Source organism: Bombina bombina, chromosome 8, assembly GCF_027579735.1.
Source record: "Bombina bombina isolate aBomBom1 chromosome 8, aBomBom1.pri, whole genome shotgun sequence".
Classification (NCBI taxonomy): Eukaryota; Metazoa; Chordata; class Amphibia; order Anura; family Bombinatoridae; genus Bombina; species Bombina bombina.
This window is the reverse complement of record NC_069506.1, coordinates 199,797,578-199,814,277: the sequence shown is the minus strand read 5'-3', so window position 1 is coordinate 199,814,277 and position 16,700 is coordinate 199,797,578. Positions and strand designations below refer to the sequence as shown.

The 16,700-nt window shown below is 39.8% G+C and overlaps 1 protein-coding gene across 2 annotated transcripts in view; it reads right to left on the bottom strand.

The window, feature by feature from the left end:
- Nucleotides 1-294: 294 nt before the first annotated feature.
- AKT1S1 (AKT1 substrate 1) overlaps nt 295-16,700 on the bottom strand; it is a 28,180-nt gene continuing 11,774 nt past the window's right edge. For both annotated transcript variants that reach the window (XM_053690832.1, XM_053690833.1), the window contains exons 4-5: nt 1,944-2,092; nt 295-1,105 (exon numbers count right to left, since the gene is read on the bottom strand). In XM_053690832.1, coding sequence (XP_053546807.1) covers nt 971-1,105; nt 1,944-2,092 — 284 coding nt within the window. In that variant the 3' untranslated portion in view covers nt 295-970. The remainder of the gene's footprint in view (nt 1,106-1,943; nt 2,093-16,700) is intronic.

Genomic DNA, 16,700 nt, shown 5'->3' with positions numbered 1-16,700 from the left:
AAAAAAATTACTTTCCAATGAGACACGGTACAGAGGAAGTGGTTTAGAAATCAGATCTATAAATTTGTCAAAACATATCTAAGAATATGTGAAGACAGATGTTAAGTCTCAAGACCTAACAAGCAGATACTTCAAATCTATGAAAAGCATGAACTTGGACGGTATTTAAACAACTGTAGGTAAAGCGGTGTATTAATGCATTTAAAAATGAAACCCAACCACCACACACCCTAATACCATTTCAGTTCTGTTCATCGGTTATGGGGCACAGGCAAATTCAGCAGACAAGTCCAATTTTGAAATGTATTAAATATTACTTTATATTTCCACTAAGCAAAGTCAGTCATGACTTATTGCCACTGGGGAAAAAAACGCTTATACAAGTATTAGTGCAATGAGTCCATCCTCTGCTTCCACAGCATGAGGTTATGTATTCCTAGGTTACATGGTTGTTGTACAAAATAATAGCAGGCAAAAACGCTGGTGCAGATAGGCTGGTACAGGTAGCATGGTAACATGCCATCTAATGTGCTTGGAAACCATTGTCTGGTAGTGAAGATTTCCATAGTGGTCACAGAGAGGGAGGAAAAAAAATTAAACCATCTAGGACACTTACAACTTAGTAAAGTTCAGTCTTCAAAGAGGCATTACAAATATATGTATTCCTCTGAGGTCATTACCAAAAAAAAAAAAAAAAGAAATTGCACAGAAATCAAAATTACTGGAGGGGTTTAACAACTTTGTCAAGTCTTGCAAATCCCTCACATTAACTAATATTGTTTAAAAAAAACCCAAACAAACAAAAACAAACCCCCCCAAAAAAACACTTTATATATACTGATTTACCAAATTGGAGAGAGAACCCCAGCAACAAGTGGGTAGTTTTTGATATGTCTAGCTTCATCTCCTGACACAGGAGGAAATTCCTTAGTGTTCAGATAAGTAGGCATGGTTGACGACTGCCTTTCACTCAATATTTCCGATACGTTGTCTGAAAGTCACCAGTATTCAAGCGAGGACGAGGAAGGTCACCAAATGGCTGTGTAGTGTCATGAGCCAGAGCACGCATGCTGGCAGCGATCCTATCCAGGTCAGGGGATGGAAACTAGGTAAACAGAAATTTTAATTAAACAAGTGTAAAAGTTTTAGCCTTATAAAAGTAAAAAGGTGCCACCATGTTGTAGCTTAAGACTTCCCTAGTATTAAAAGTCTAGGGCTGGTAGCTTAATCCTCCCTAAACTTACTTTTTGAACCAGTTCCTCACCGTCCTTTGCTCATTAAGAAAAGTCCCCTCCTTATGACAGAAGGCAATAAAAGCAGCCAGAAGTTGATCTGCCTGCTGTAATGCAGCCTAGCTTCTGCTATATGGCTGCCTACAATATATAAATGTGGCTTGAACGGTTCTGCACAGCAAACGGTCACAAGGCCCACAAGTCGCATTTACATATAGCAGGCGCCTCATTACAGCAGCTTCTCATCAACCGGTGATAAAAAGGACTTTACTGATGTCTAACAAAAAGGTACTGCACTTAAAAAGGGACAATTTTTCTTTCATCATTCAGATAAAGCATACAATGCTAAATAACTTTCTAATTTACTTCCATTATCAAACCTTCTTTGTTTTGTTATCCTTTCTTGAAAAAGGAAGGTAGGTAAGTTCAGGAGTGTGCAAGTATGTTGCAAAACTGCTGCCATGTTATACATTAGCAAAGGCATAGATGGCAGGACTATTTCCCATCATGTTGTGCTGCAGGCATGTGCACGCTACCTATCTAGATATCTTTTCAACAAACCGGAAAGTAAAAAAAATAAATAAAAAAAAATAAAAAAAAATAGTATTTCTAAGTTTACACTATGGAGACCTTAAAAGAAACTGATGTATGAACACACTTTCATTTTCCCCTGGCTGCAATACTAATATACCAGTGTCTTCTAATACCCACCTTGCCACTTTCTTCTTCGTCTGCTTTATTGTTCTGTCTTTTCTCTTTAAAGCCCCATATAGGAACAGATACAGGAAGAGATTTTGCATATTGCTGAAAGCTACGCTGAGGTAGAGGCTGTCCAGGGGCATCTTCAGTTAAGCTCCCATCTAAAAATAAAAAGCTTGGGATTACCACAGAACTTCATTTATCAAGCTAGACTGTGCTAACACAAAAAAAAAAAAACCCCACAAACAGTTAGTGGGCCTTAACCAGCATAACCTTTAAGGATGAGGCCTAAGGTAAATGAAAAGCCACTAGGATTACTGTATTACAGTGATAAGAAACAAAAAGGTTTTAAAACCTTGCCATGTTCTAAATTAACCACTAGAGGGGAGCATTATACAGAAAAAGACCTTTGAGTTTAGTAGAAGTCCATAATCAACAAACGCATAATAAAGAAATTGCATTTAATTTTGTTTGACAAATTTCCTTCCATTTCCCTGCATCATATAACTGCTATCAACAAATCATACACCTATGTACACACTGAACATGAAAATGTGCATATTTACGAACAGAAGTCAATTGGAATATTTAAACATTAGATCATGAAAGAATAGAGTTTTTTTCTGCATTTATGGCTTGTAGACAGTCTTAGCTTGCGTTACCCACAGAAACCTCATGTATATTAAGAGGCTACATTTTTCTTGCAAATACATTTCTTTCATTCAAGCATGAAAAGCCTAAACGCCAATCTAAAAACTACAGGCAGACTCAGGGAAAAGTTCTTCCACAAGTCAGTCAGCAAGCGCCAGGAACATCTGCTAAAGCGCACTAAAATTAGAACTGCACGTTCAGTTTACCTACATTATCAAATTGGATCTTTATATGCATGAGTTTAGTGTAGATTGGCTGAAAGCTGTCACAAGATACAAGGGGGTGGCAAGTTGAAGTAATGACCCCCCCAAATTATTCAAAAGCTCTTTTGATGCCAATTATAGATAAAGAAAATAGAGTAAACTTTAGAAATTACATCACCCCCCCCCCCCCGAAGTTGTGCAATAAAATTATTATTATTTTTAAATGTATTTACACATTTTTTGCTGCAACGTTTTTTCACAGCCATCCACAACTTCTGAATGGCTCCTCCAAACAAGAGAGCTGGTTACTAGAGTAGAAAACGGTCATGGTAATTTTATTAGCAAAACCTGCTTTGGTTTTGCAGAAGCCATTTAGACATGAGGATGGGTCAGGCTTGTAAAGTCTCTCATGTCAAATTGTCACTTCTTAGAGAACTGGAAAGCTAGACTACAATTTCAACAAAACAGAAAAAAAGGGGGGGGGGGGAGAAGAGAAGTTAATTATACTGAACAGCTGATATAACAGTGTGTAATTACACCTAGCACAATCAAAATGTGTACTATCCCTTTATTGTTCTCAAAGGGAATCTGGAACTTGGTTATGACATTCTTAACATCTTTCTTGTTGGTCGGACAGAGTGTATGACTTGCTCACTATCAGTTCACAGCTCGGCTTTTTGGTATTCCCAAAATAAAAAAAGATAAAAAAACACATCTTTAAATCGTTGCATTGAACCAGTAATAGCAAAGTTAAGGGGCAGTCTACTCCAAAAAAATGTTAAGTGTTTAAAAAGATAGTCAATCCCTTTATTACCCATTCCCCAGTTATGCACAGCAAACATGTTTATATTAGTATACTTTTAACCTCTGATTACCTTGTGTATAAGCCTCTTGACAGCCCCCTGATTACATGGCTATTATATATTGACTTGCATTTTAGCCAATTAGTGCAGAGTCATCCACAACCCATGGGATAGAGCACAATGTTATCTAAAGGGCCCTCACGGATTAGCAGTCTCTTGTTGGTAAAAGCTAATAAAATAAAGCATAAGAGGCAGTCTGTAGTGGCTTAGAAACAGGCAGAAATTTAGGAGGTTTTATAAAGTATATTACTCTAACAATGTTAGTTGTATAAACACAAAATCAGCAAAAATAAAAAAAAAGCAAACACTATAAAAAAAGTATATTGGCTATAAGCAAACACCATGTGCAATACTGTTAAAGAGCCCACTAGAGTCTGCAGTATTTCTGCTTTTACAATCCGCAATGTGCAGTCTTTATGATGCTCTGAGTCTAAGATATGCACAGAGCACCATGTAATTGCCATCTGATATTGAGTTATATTTAAAAATGTGTCTTCGTGACAGTATAAAGTGGACAATACAATATAAGGCCTGTAACTTAAATTAAATTTGTAGATTATTAAAAGGCTAATAAATTCACTGAAAAGTATTAAGTTAAATCCATAGACTTAACTTGGTGAAAAAAAAATCCTGAAACATTGTAGTTGTGCCCCAAACCACTGTAACGCAGGGGTATGTATTTGTAAAAACATTGGCTCTCCAGATGTTTTAGAACTACATTTCCCATGATGCTTAGGCAGTAAAGACACTTAAAAAGGGACACTCCAGTTATATTAAATTTTAATGATTCAAATACAGCATGTAATTTTAAACAACTTTCCAATTTACTTCCATTAAAAAAAAATGCAGTCTTTTATATTTACAATTTTTGAGTCACCACATTCACAGACTATACTTATATGCATTTGTGATTGGTTGATTGCTATCACATGGTACAAGGGGAGTGGAAATATACATAACTTTTTGTTGAAATTTGTTATATAAAAAAAAAAAAAAAAAAATCTACTACTCATTTGAAGTTCAGACTAAGTGCTATTGCATTGTCTTGTTATCTTGCATTTGTTGATTATGCAAATCTAATGTGTTGACTGGTCCTTTAAGCATCATGGGAAATGTAGTTCTAAAACATCTGGAGAGCCAAGGTTGCTGACCCCTGGCCCTAGTCCATTAGTTGTATGAAGTTTTGTACACTCTTCAGCACATTAGAGTTATAATAATAATCACATAGCTCTGTCATACAATCAGCTAGTCGTATAAGGAAACAAGAAATTTGCTAACTTGCTACAACATTGTTATTGTTTAATCCTGAAAAAAAAAAAAAAAAAAAAAAAAAAAAAATATTTGTATGACTGGGAAATAGATCATATACATAAACATAGCAGTCTTTCTGGAACTTAGATGATGTATTAAGGCCTTTTACACATTTGAAACAGATGGAAAGCATGTTAAATGAAAATATAAAATAGTAAACAGCCTTTATTTTTGCCGATTGTGTTTATACAACATTATAATTGCAGATTACTCCGCCATCACTATACATTCCTTTTTATTTGTGCCATTTGATATTGGCAGTGCTACTGTTTTTACTATAAAAACTAGTGCAAAGATTGTTTCGTAGTAGCTCAATACGTACTGAACTACATCCTTTGTCACTGTGGGGCCATTTTGCTTACTTATTTAATGTGTTTGGCACCATGATTTGTGCTGCAAGCGGATTTTCTTTAGCTACATTGCTGCCAATCTGAGTATTATATCTAACATGTGCTGATAGAAAATAAAGGTGTGTAAAGTGTCTACTGTTCCAACAAGTAGAGATTAAAGGGCCACTAAACCCAAAATCTTTCTTTCACGATTCAGATAGAGAATAGAAATTTAAACGTTACAATTTACTTCCATAATTTATTTTGCTTCATTTTTTAAATATCCTTATTTGTAGAAAAAGCAATGTACATGGTGAGCCAATCACATGATGCTTCTATCAGCAGCTAGTGAACATATCTAGATATGCTTTTATCAAAAGATTATCAAGAGAATAAAACAAATTAGATAATAGAAGTAAATTAGAAAGATGTTTAACATTGCATTCGCTTTCAAAATCATAAAAGAAAAAAATGTGGGTGGCATGTCCCTTTAACACTATGTTTGTTTCATTTATCATTTCAATATATCCAAATCTTAAACAATTCATATGTATCATTGTTTACATAAACTATATATTAAAAAAAAAAAAACAAACAAACAAACAAAAAAAACATAATTTATGCTTACCTGATAAATTTATTTCTCTTGTAGTGTATTCAGTCCTCGGATCATCCATTACATATGGGATATATTCCCTTCCCAACAGGAAGTTGCAAGAGGATCACCCAAAGCAGAGCTGCTATATAGCTCAGCTATATAGCTCCTCCCCTCACATGTCATATCCAGTCATTCGACCGAAACAAGACAAGAAAGGAGAAACCATAGGGAGCAGTGGTGACTGGAGTTTTAATTAAAATTTAGATCTGCCTTAAAAAAAAAATACAGGGCGGGCCGTGGACTGAATACACTACAAGAGAAATAAATTTATCAGGTAAGCATAAATTATGTTCTCTTGTTAAGTGTATCCAGTCCACGGATCATCCATTACTTATGGGATACCAATACCAAAGCTAAAGTACATGGATGATGGGAGGGACAAGGCAGGAACTTAAACGGAAAGAACCACTGCCTGTAGAACCTTTCTCCCAAAAACAGTCTCAGAAGAAGCAAAAGTGTCAAATTTGTAAAATTTTGAAAAAGTGTGAAGCGAAGACCAAGTTGCAGCCTTGCAAATCTGTTCAGAGGCCTCATTCTTAAAGGCCCAGGTGGAAGCCACAGCTCTAGTGGAATGAGCTGTAATTCTTTCAGGGGGCTGCTGTCCAGCAGTCTCATAGGCTAAACGTATTATGCTACGAAGCCAAAAGGAGAGAGAGGTTGCCAAAGCTTTTTGACCTCTCCTCTGTCCAGAGTACACGACAAACAGGGAAGAAGTTTGACGAAAATCTCTTCTATTTGGTTTGCTGATAACCTTGAAAGATGAAATCTCCCTTGTGGAGGAGAAGCTTTGAAGTCCAGAAGATATCCCTGAGATATGATCTCCAACGCCCAGGGATCCTGGATATCTCTTGCCCAAGCCTGGGCGAAGAGAGAAAGTCTGCCCCCCACTAGATCCGTTTCCGGATAGGGGGCCCTCTCTTCATGCTGTCTTAGGGGCAGAAGTAGGTTTTCTGGCCTGCTTGCCCTTGTTCCAGGACTGGTTAGCTTTCCAGCCCTGTCTGTAACGAGCAACAGTTCCTTCCTGTTTTGAAGCGGAGGAAGTTGATGCTGCTCCTGCCTTGAAGTTACGAAAGGCACGAAAATTAGACTGTTTGGCCTTTGATTTGGCCCTGTCCTGAGGAAGAGTATGACCCTTACCTCCAGTAATGTCAGCAATAATTTCTTTCAAGCCGGGCCCGAATAAGGTCTGCCCCTTGAAAGGAATATTAAGCAATTTAGATTTAGAAGTCACGTCAGCTGACCAGGATTTAAGCCATAGCGCTTTGCGCGCCTGGATGGCGAATCCGGAGTTCTTAGCCGTTAGTTTGGTTAAATGTACAACGGCATCAGAAACAAATGCATTAGCTAGCTTAAGTGCTTTAAGCTTGTCCATAATCTCATCTAATGGAGCTGTGCGAATGGCCTCTTCCAGAGACTCAAACCAGAATGCCGCAGCAGCAGTGACAGGCGCAATGCATGCAAGGGCCTGTAAGATAAAACCTTGTTGAACAAACATTTTCTTAAGGTAACCTAATTTTTTATCCATTGGATCCGAAAAAGCACAACTATCCTCCACCGGGATAGTGGTACGTTTAGCTAAAGTAGAAACTGCTCCCTCCACCTTAGGGACCGTCTGCCCTAAGTCTCGTGTGGTGGCGTCTATTGGAAACATTTTCCTAAATATCGGAGGAGGGGAAAAGGGCACACCGGGTCTATCCCACTCCTTGCTAATAATCTCTGTAAGCCTTTTAGGTATAGGAAAAACGTCAGTACACACCGGTACCATAAAGTATCTATCCAGCCTACATATTTTCTCTGGAATTGCAACCATGTTACAATCATTCAGAGCCGCTAATACACGGAGGTTCTCAAGCTTAAATTTAAAATCTCTGAATCCGGTCTCCCTGGATCAGATCCGTCACCCACAGAATGAAGCTCTCCGTCCTCATGTTCTGCAAATTGTGACGCAGTGTCGGACATGGCTCTCACATCATCAGCGCGCTCTATCCTTAACCCAGAGCTATCGCGCTTGCCTCTTAATTCTGGCAATTTAGATAATACCTCTGTCATAACAGCAGCCATGTCTTGCAAAGTGATTTGTATGGGCCTCTCTGATGTACTTAGCGCCACAATATCACGCGCCTCCTGAGCGGGAGGCGAAGGTACTGACACGTGAGGAGAGTTAGTCGGCATAACTTCCCCCTCGTCTGGTGATAATTTCTTTACAGATAAAGATTGATTTTATTCAAAGTGACATCAATACACTTAGTACACATATTTCTATGGGGCTCCACATTGGCCTTCAAACATAGTGAACAAACAGATTCATCTGTGTCAGACATGTTTAAAACAGACTAGCAATGAGACTAGCAAGCTTGGAAAATCCTTTCAAATAAGTTTACAAGCAATATAAAAAAACGCTACTGCGCCTTTAAGAAGCACAAAAAATTGTCACAGTTGAAATAATGAACCAAATCAGTTATAGCAACCAAATTTTCACAGTAAATGTATTAAGTTAGCAAAGCATTGCACCCACTAGCAAATGGATGATTAACCCCTTAATACCCAAAACGGATAATCAATTTAACGTTTTTATCACAGTCAAACACACTGTCACAGGTCTGCTGTGACTGATTACCTCCCTCAAAATGAATTTTGAAGACCCCTGAGCTCTCTAGAGACGTCCTGGATCAAGGAGGAAGAAGCAGGAAGACTGACTGAATTTTTACTGCTCAAAAAAGCGCTAAAATAGGCTCCTCCCACTCATATTACAACAGTGGGAAACCTCAGTTAACCGTTTCTATGCAGAAATATACGACAGCCATGTGGAAAAAATCCTGCCCCAAAAGATTTCACCAAAAGTACCTCACAAAAACGAATAACATGCCAGTAAACGTTTTAAACATACATTTTAAAAGTTAGGTAGTGTTATTAATAAGCCTGCTACCAGTCGCTTCTACTGCAGTTAAGGCTCATACATTACTTCAGTATTAACAGTATTTTCCAAATTCCATTCCTTAAAAAATTACTTATTGCACATACATTCATCAGCCCGATACCAGTCGCTACTGCATTTAAGGCTGTACTTACATTACATCGGTATCAGCAGTATTTTCTTAGTCAATTCCATTCCTTAGAAAAATATTCTGCTGCACATACCTCATCTGCAGGGGACCCCGCATGCTATTCCCTTTCTGAAGTTACCCCACTCCTCAGAATGTGCGAGAACAGCCAGTGGATCTTAGTTACTTCTGTTAAGATCATAGAAAACGCAGGCAGATTCTTCTTCTAAATACTGCCTGAGAGAAAAAACCAGCACACTCCGGTGCCATTTAAAATAACAAACTTTTGATTGAAGAAATAATTAAGTATAAAAACTCCACACTCCTCTCACACCTTCCTACTATGTTGAGAGTTGCAAGAGAATGACTGGATATGACATGTGAGGGGAGGAGCTATATAGCAGCTCTGCTTTGGGTGATCCTCTTGCAACTTCCTGTTGGGAAGGGAATATATCCCATAAGTAATGGATGATCCGTGGACTGAATACACTTAAGAGAAATGACGTTACAGGATATTTGATGGCGATTGCACATATCTTGTTCACTTTATATAGTCCTAGAGAGCAATGCAACAATTGTATTGGCTTTTGTGATTACTGGTGGGATATTTTTTTGCTTTCTTGAACATGATGTATTTGCCCCCTCTCTCTCTAGCTGAATCGGATGTCAATGCACTAGGATGAGACGCTTGTAGTCTTAGTGCACCAACATTGTTGCCCCTGTAAGTATTCCAAGAGCGCCACAGCTGAGCATTGTGTACAACTGTTCTAGGTAGACTTTGGTCATGTGATGCCCACATAATTGTATATTTACCTACTTTTAATGGTGCCTAGAAGTTCCTAAAACAAAAACAGTGCTGTATAGTTGAAAATTAAATGTTGCAGAAGAAAAAGGGATTACTGCGCCTGGCACTTTCCGCTGCCAACACTGGCTACATACAGTCTCAGACTAACCATTAGTTTATTGGCACGTGACTTGTGGGCAGCGGAAAGTGATGGAAGCATTTTTTTGACAGGTAGGTAAATTTGATTACAGTACAACATTAAAGCAGTTTTTTTTTTACGTGAACATGCTGCTTTGTATTAAGAGCTATTCTCCTCCAAAACTGTAAATGGAAATAACCATACCCCTTAGTGATTTTTTTGTCCTGATAATGCACCATCTGACTTTTCCCATTAAGGGCATCTTGATCACCATTTATAAAGCGGCTTCCTGACAGCACATTGTTTATTGTTTTTTTATTTCAGGAATCTATTGAAAGTAGCTGAACTTTTTTTCTTTCCATAACAAAATTTCTTTAAAATTTGCTTATATATTGACCAAATTAAATAGCCATGGGTTGCATTTTGATGGGCTCTGTCTTGCATGGTTAATGTCCCCATTTCTCCACAAATGACCTAGGTTTTTGTTTTGAGACATTTCTGCTGAGTTTGTCTGGTTGCACTGATCATGATTTTTTTTTTAGCATCGTGTTCACAGGAGCTTTATATTTTATTCTTTGTGCCTTGACACTTAGTGATTTTGCATAGCCTTGTACCGTGCATGCCCTGTAAAACATTTAAGTGCCAATATAAATGTACAGAAAAGATGACATTTTACATGTTTTTGCCAACAATGACAGATTTGTTAAATACCAAATGTTATATGTAATAAAATGTGGAGTGATGATTCTCGCCTCTTTTACAAAAAAACAAAACCAAAACAAAAACACAATGTTGGTTGTACAAAGCTGGTAAAAATGTGTAGTAAAGGAGTTATCTTTTTAAAGAACAATTGTGGTGCCGACTGTCCCTTTAAGAAAAAGGCATACAATATTTACCTCACCCAGGTCACACTTAGGAGGAAAAGGGTCACCACATAGGGCTAGATTTATCAAGGACTGGGAGAATTCTCATTTATATATTTTTCTCCAAGTTCTCTGCAGCTCGCCCTTGGAGAGAAGTACCGGTGCGCTCAAATTTATAAAAAAAAAAAAAAAAACAAACAAACAGAATTTATGCTTACCTGATAAATTTCTCTTGTGATATATCGAGTCCACGGATTCATCCATACTTGTGGGATATTCTCCTTCCCAACAGGAAGTGGCAGAGAGAGCACCCACAGCAGAGCCGTCTATATAGCTCCTCCCTTAGCTCCACCCCCCAGTCATTCGACCGAAGGCTAGGAAGAAAAAAGGAGAAACTATAGGGTGCAGTGGTGACTGAAGTTTTTTTAAATAAAAATATACTACCCGTCTTAAACAGACAGGGCGGGCCGTGGACTCTATACATCACAAGAGAAAGAAATTTATCAGGTAAGCATAAATTCTGTTTTCTCTTGTAAGATGTAGAGAGTCCACAGATTCATCCATACTTGTGGGATACCAATACCAAAGCTTTAGGACACGGATGAAGGGAGGGACAAGACAGGTACCTTAAAAATGGAAGGCACCACTGCTTGTAGAACCTGTCTCCCAAAAATAGCCTCCGAAGAAGCAAAAAGTATCAAACTTGTAAAATTTGGAAAAAGTATGAAGCGAAGACCAAGTCGCCGCCTTACAAATCTGTTCAACAGAAGCCTCATTTTTAAAAGCCCATGTGGAAGCCACTGCTCTAGTAGAATGAGCAATAATTCTTTCAGGAGGCTGCTGACCAGAAGTCTCATAAGCCATACGGATGATGCTTTTCAGCCAAAAAGAAAGGTAGCCGTAGCCTTTTGACCTCTCCGCTTACAAGAACAGACAACAAACAAAGAAGATGTTTGACGGAAATCTTTGGTTGCTTGTAAGTAGAACTTTGTTGCACAATCTTGATGTGGTTCGTGCTTTAGACGTTCCTTCTTTGAAGGATTAGGACACAGCGAAGGAACAACAATTTCCTGATTGATATTCCAATTAGAAACAACCTTAGGAAGGAATCCAGGTTTGGTACGTAAAACCACCTTATCTGCATGGAAAACAAGGTAAGGTGAGTCACACTGTAAAGCAGAAAACTCAGAAACTCTTTGAGCCGAAGAGATAGCTACTAAAAACAAAACTTTCCAAGATAGAAGCTTAATATCTATGGAATGCATAGGTTCAAACGGAACCCCTTGAAGAACATTAAGAACCAAGTTTAGGCTCCATGGCGAAGCAACAGGTTTAAATACAGGCTTGATCCTCACCAAGGCCTGACTAAATGCTTGAACGATCTACCAGACGTTTGTGTAAAAGAATAGACAAAGCAGATATTTGTCCCTTTAAGGAACTAGTTGATAATCCCTTCTCCAATCCTTGGAGAAAGGACAAAATTCTAGGAATCCTAATCTTACTCCATGAGCAACCCTTGGATTCACACCAAAGATATTTGCGCCAAATCTTATGATATATTTTCCTGGTGACAGGCTTTCTAGCCTGAATCAGGGTATCAATGACCGACTCAGAAAAACCACGCTTTGATAGAATCAGGCGTTCAATCTCCAAGCAGTCAGACGCAGAGAAATTAGATTTGGATGCTTGAACGGACCTTGGATTAGAAGGTCCTGCCTCATTGGCAGAGTCCACGGTGGAACAGATGACATGTCCACCAGGTCTGCATTCCAAGTCCTGCGTGGCCACGCAGGCACTATCAGAATCACCGAAGCTCTCTCCTGCTTGATTCTGGCAACCAGACGTGGGAGGAGAGGAAACGGTGGAAATACATAAGCCAGATTGAAGGACCAGGGCACTGCTAGAGCATCTATCAGTACCGCCTGGGGATCCCGGGACCTGGACCCGTACCGAGGAAGTTTGACATTCTGACAGGACACCATCAGATCCAATTCTGGTGTGCGCCATAGCCGAGTCAGCTGGGCAAATACCTCCGGATGGAGCTCCCACTCCCCCGGATGAAAAGTCTGACAACTTAGGAAATCCGCCTCCCAGTTCTCTACCCCTGGGATATGGATTGCTGAGAGATGGCAAGAGTGATCCTCCGCCCATTGTATTATTTTGGTTACCTCCATCATCGCTAGAGAACTCAGTGTTCCTCCTTGATGATTGATATAGGCTACAGTCGTGATGTTGTCCGACTGAACTTATGAATTTTGCGGCAGCTAGCTGAGGCCACGCCTAAAGCGCATTGAATATCGCTCTCAGTTCTAGAATGTTTATCGGGAGGAGAGATTCCTCCCGAGACCATAAGCCCTGTGCTTTCAGGGATTTTTAGACTGCACCCCAGCCTAGCATCTGTCGTTACTATGAGCCACTCTGGCCTGCGGAAACACATTCCCTGAGACAGGTGGTCCTGAGACAACCACCAGAGAAGAGAATCTCTGGTCTCTTGGTCCAGATGCAGTTGAGGAGATAAATCTGCATAATCCCCATTCCACTGTTTGAGCATGCATAGTTGCAGTGGTCCGAGGTGTAGGCGGGCATAAGGAACTATGTCCATTGCCGCTACCATGAGTTCGATTACCTCCATACACTGAGCCACTGATGGCCGAGGAATGGAATGAAGAGCTCGGCAAGTGATTAAAAGTTTTGATTTTCTGACCGCCGTTAGAAATATTTTCATTTCTACCGAGTCTATCAGAGTCCCTAGGAAGGAAACTCTTGTGAGAGGGACGAGAGAACTCTTTTTATGTTCACCTTCCACCCGTGAGATCTCAGAAAAGCCAAAACGACGTCCGTGTGAGACTTGGCTAGATGGAAAGTCGATGCCTGAATTAAGATGTCGTCTAGATAAGGCGCCACTGCTATACCCCGCGGTCTTAGAACCGCCAAAAGGGACCCTAGCACCTTTGTGAAAATTCTGGGAGCCGTGGCCAACCCAAAGGGAAGGGTCACAAACTGGTAATGCCTGTCCAGAAGGCGAATCTGAGGAATTGATGATGATCTCTGAATAGGGATGTGTAGATACGCATCCTTTAAGTCCACGATAGTCATATATTGACCCTCCTGGTTCAGAGGAAGAATAGTCCGAATAGTCTCCATCTTGAAAGATGGTACTCTGAGGAATTTGTTTAGAATTTTGAGATCCAAGATTGGTCTGAAAGTTCCCTCTTTTTTGGGAACCACAAACAGGTTGGAGTAAAAACCTAGCCCTTGTTCCGCTCTTGGAACTGGGCGGATCACTCCCATGGTATGAGGGGAAAGAGTCTTTGAAGTCCAGAAGATATCCTTGGGACACAATTTCTAAAGCCCAGGAATCATGAACATCTCTTGCCCAAGCCTGAGCGAAGAGAGAGAGTCTGCCCCCTACTAGATCCGGTCCCGGATCGGGGGCTACCCCTTCATGCTGTCTTAGAGGCAGCAGCAGGCTTCTTGGCCTGTTTACCTTTGTTCCAAGCCTGGTTAGGTCTCCAGACGGACTTGGATTGGACAGAATTCCCCTCTTGCTTTGCTGCAGGGGAAGCTGAAGCAGGACCACCCTTGAAGTTCCGAAAGGAACGAAAATTATTTTGTTTGGTCCTCATCTTGTTTTATCCTGAGGGAGGGCATAGCCTTTCCCTCCAGTGAAGTCTGAAATAATTTCTTTTAGTGCAGGCCCGAATAGGGTCTTTCCTTTGAAAGGGATGTTCAACAATTTAGATTTTGATGACACATCAGCAGACCAGGACTTAAGCCATAACGCCCTGCGTGCTAAAATGGCAAAACCTGAATTCTTTGCCGCTAATTTAGCCATTTGGAAAGCGGCATCTGTAATGAAAGAATTAGCCAACTTAAGGGCCTTAATTCTATCCATAATATCCTCTAATGGAGTCTCCACCTGGAGAGCCTCAAACCAGAAAGCAGCTGCAGTAGTTACAGGAACAATGCATGCAATAGGTTGAAGAAAACCTTGAACAAATATTTTCTTTAGGAGACTCTAATTTTTTATCCATAGGATCTATGAAAGCACAACTGTCTTTGATAGGTATAGTTGTACGCTTAGCAAGAGTAGAAATAGCTCCCTACACCTTAGGAACAGTCTGCCACGAGACCTGTATGGTGTCAGATATGGGAAACATTTTCTTAAAAACAGGAGGGGGAGCAAACGGAATACCTGGTCTATCCCACTCCTTAGTAACAATAGTCACAATCCTCTTAGGGACTGGAAAAACATCAGTGTAAACAGGAACCTCTAAGTATCTGTCAATTTTACACAATTTCTCTGGGACCACTATAGGGTCACAATCGTCTAGAGTAGCTAATACCTCCTTGAGCAATAAGCGGAGGTGTTCAAGCTTAAATTTAAAGGCCTTCATATCAGAATCTGTCTGAGGGAGTGTCTTTCCTGAATCAGAAATCTCTCCCTCAGATAACAAATCCCTTACCCCTTCTTCAGAACATTGTGAGGGCATATCGGATACGGCTACTAAAGCGTCAGACGGCTCAGCATTTGTTCTTAACCTAGAGCTGTCACGCTTTCCTTGTAAACCAGGCAGTTTAGAGAAAACCTTGGTGAGGGTTTTATTCATAACTATGGCCATGTCTTGTAAAGTAAATGAATTTGACGCATTAGAGGTACTTGGCATCACTTGTGCGGGCGTTACTGGTTGTGACACTTGGGGAGTGCTAGATGCTAAACCCTCATTTCCTTCTAACTGAGAATCATCTATTGCAATATTTTTAAGTGCTAAAATATGCTCTTTATAATTTATAGACATATTAGTGCAAGCGGGACACATTCTAAGAGGGGGTTCCACAATGGCTTCTAAACACATAGAACAAGGATTTTCCTTGGTGTCAGACATGTTAAACAGGCTAGTAATGAAACAAACAAAAACGGTACTGTGCCTTAAAGAGAAAAAAAAGCTGCACAAACTCTGCAAAACAGTGTAAAAAAGCAGTAAACACAACTAAATTTTTACAGTAGCATCATAACGCCTTAGTAGCTTTGCACCACTATGCAAATAAATAACCTCTTAATGTAAAAACCGGATTGAAAAAAAAAAAAAACCTTCAAAACCGGTAAAATAACGTTCAACACCTTGCCACAGCTCTGCAGTGGCGCCCACCTGCCCTTTAGGAACGATTTGTGGGGGAAAAACCTCTTTACAGCAGGAATCTCTGGAGAAGTATAGCTGGATGCTTCGGAGGTAAATAAACTGTGCAACTGAAAATAGGCCCCTCCCACCTCACTTGATGTTATGGGGCCTAAAAGAAACACAACAGAGTGTTTCTTAAACTAGCCATGTGGGTTAAAAACCCTTAAACAAGCCACAAAGACCCCTTAAAGTCGTTAAAAAAACGTTATATTTGCAATTGAACTAAAACTTTTTTTGTTTGTTTTTTTTTTCCTACCAGTGTCACCAGTAACTATGAGCCCTTATGCAAGCTTGGATTCCTCTTTTACTGAATACAGCTTACCTTTCCCTCATGGGGATATTGCCAGCCTTTTCTAGAAATAAGTCTAGAAAAAAAAAAAAAAAAAAAAGACTGAACATACCTTAATGCAGTTTAGCCTGCAAACTGTTCCCCCAATTGAAGTTTTCCTGTACTCTTTAGCCCTTGTGAGAACAGCAGTGGATCTTAGTTACAAAATGCTAAGATCATCATCCTCCTCGCAGAAATCTTCATCCCTTTTCTGCCAGAGTGTAAATAGTACACACCGGTACCATTTAAAATAAACTTTTGCTTGAGAAAATAAAAACATTTGTCACCACACTCACTTTGCCCTTCCAAGCAGTTAAGCAGGCAGAGAGAGAATGACTGGGGGGTGGAGCTATATAGACAGCTCTGCTGTGGGTGCTCTCTCTGCCACTTCCTGTTGGGAAGGAGAATATCCCACAAGC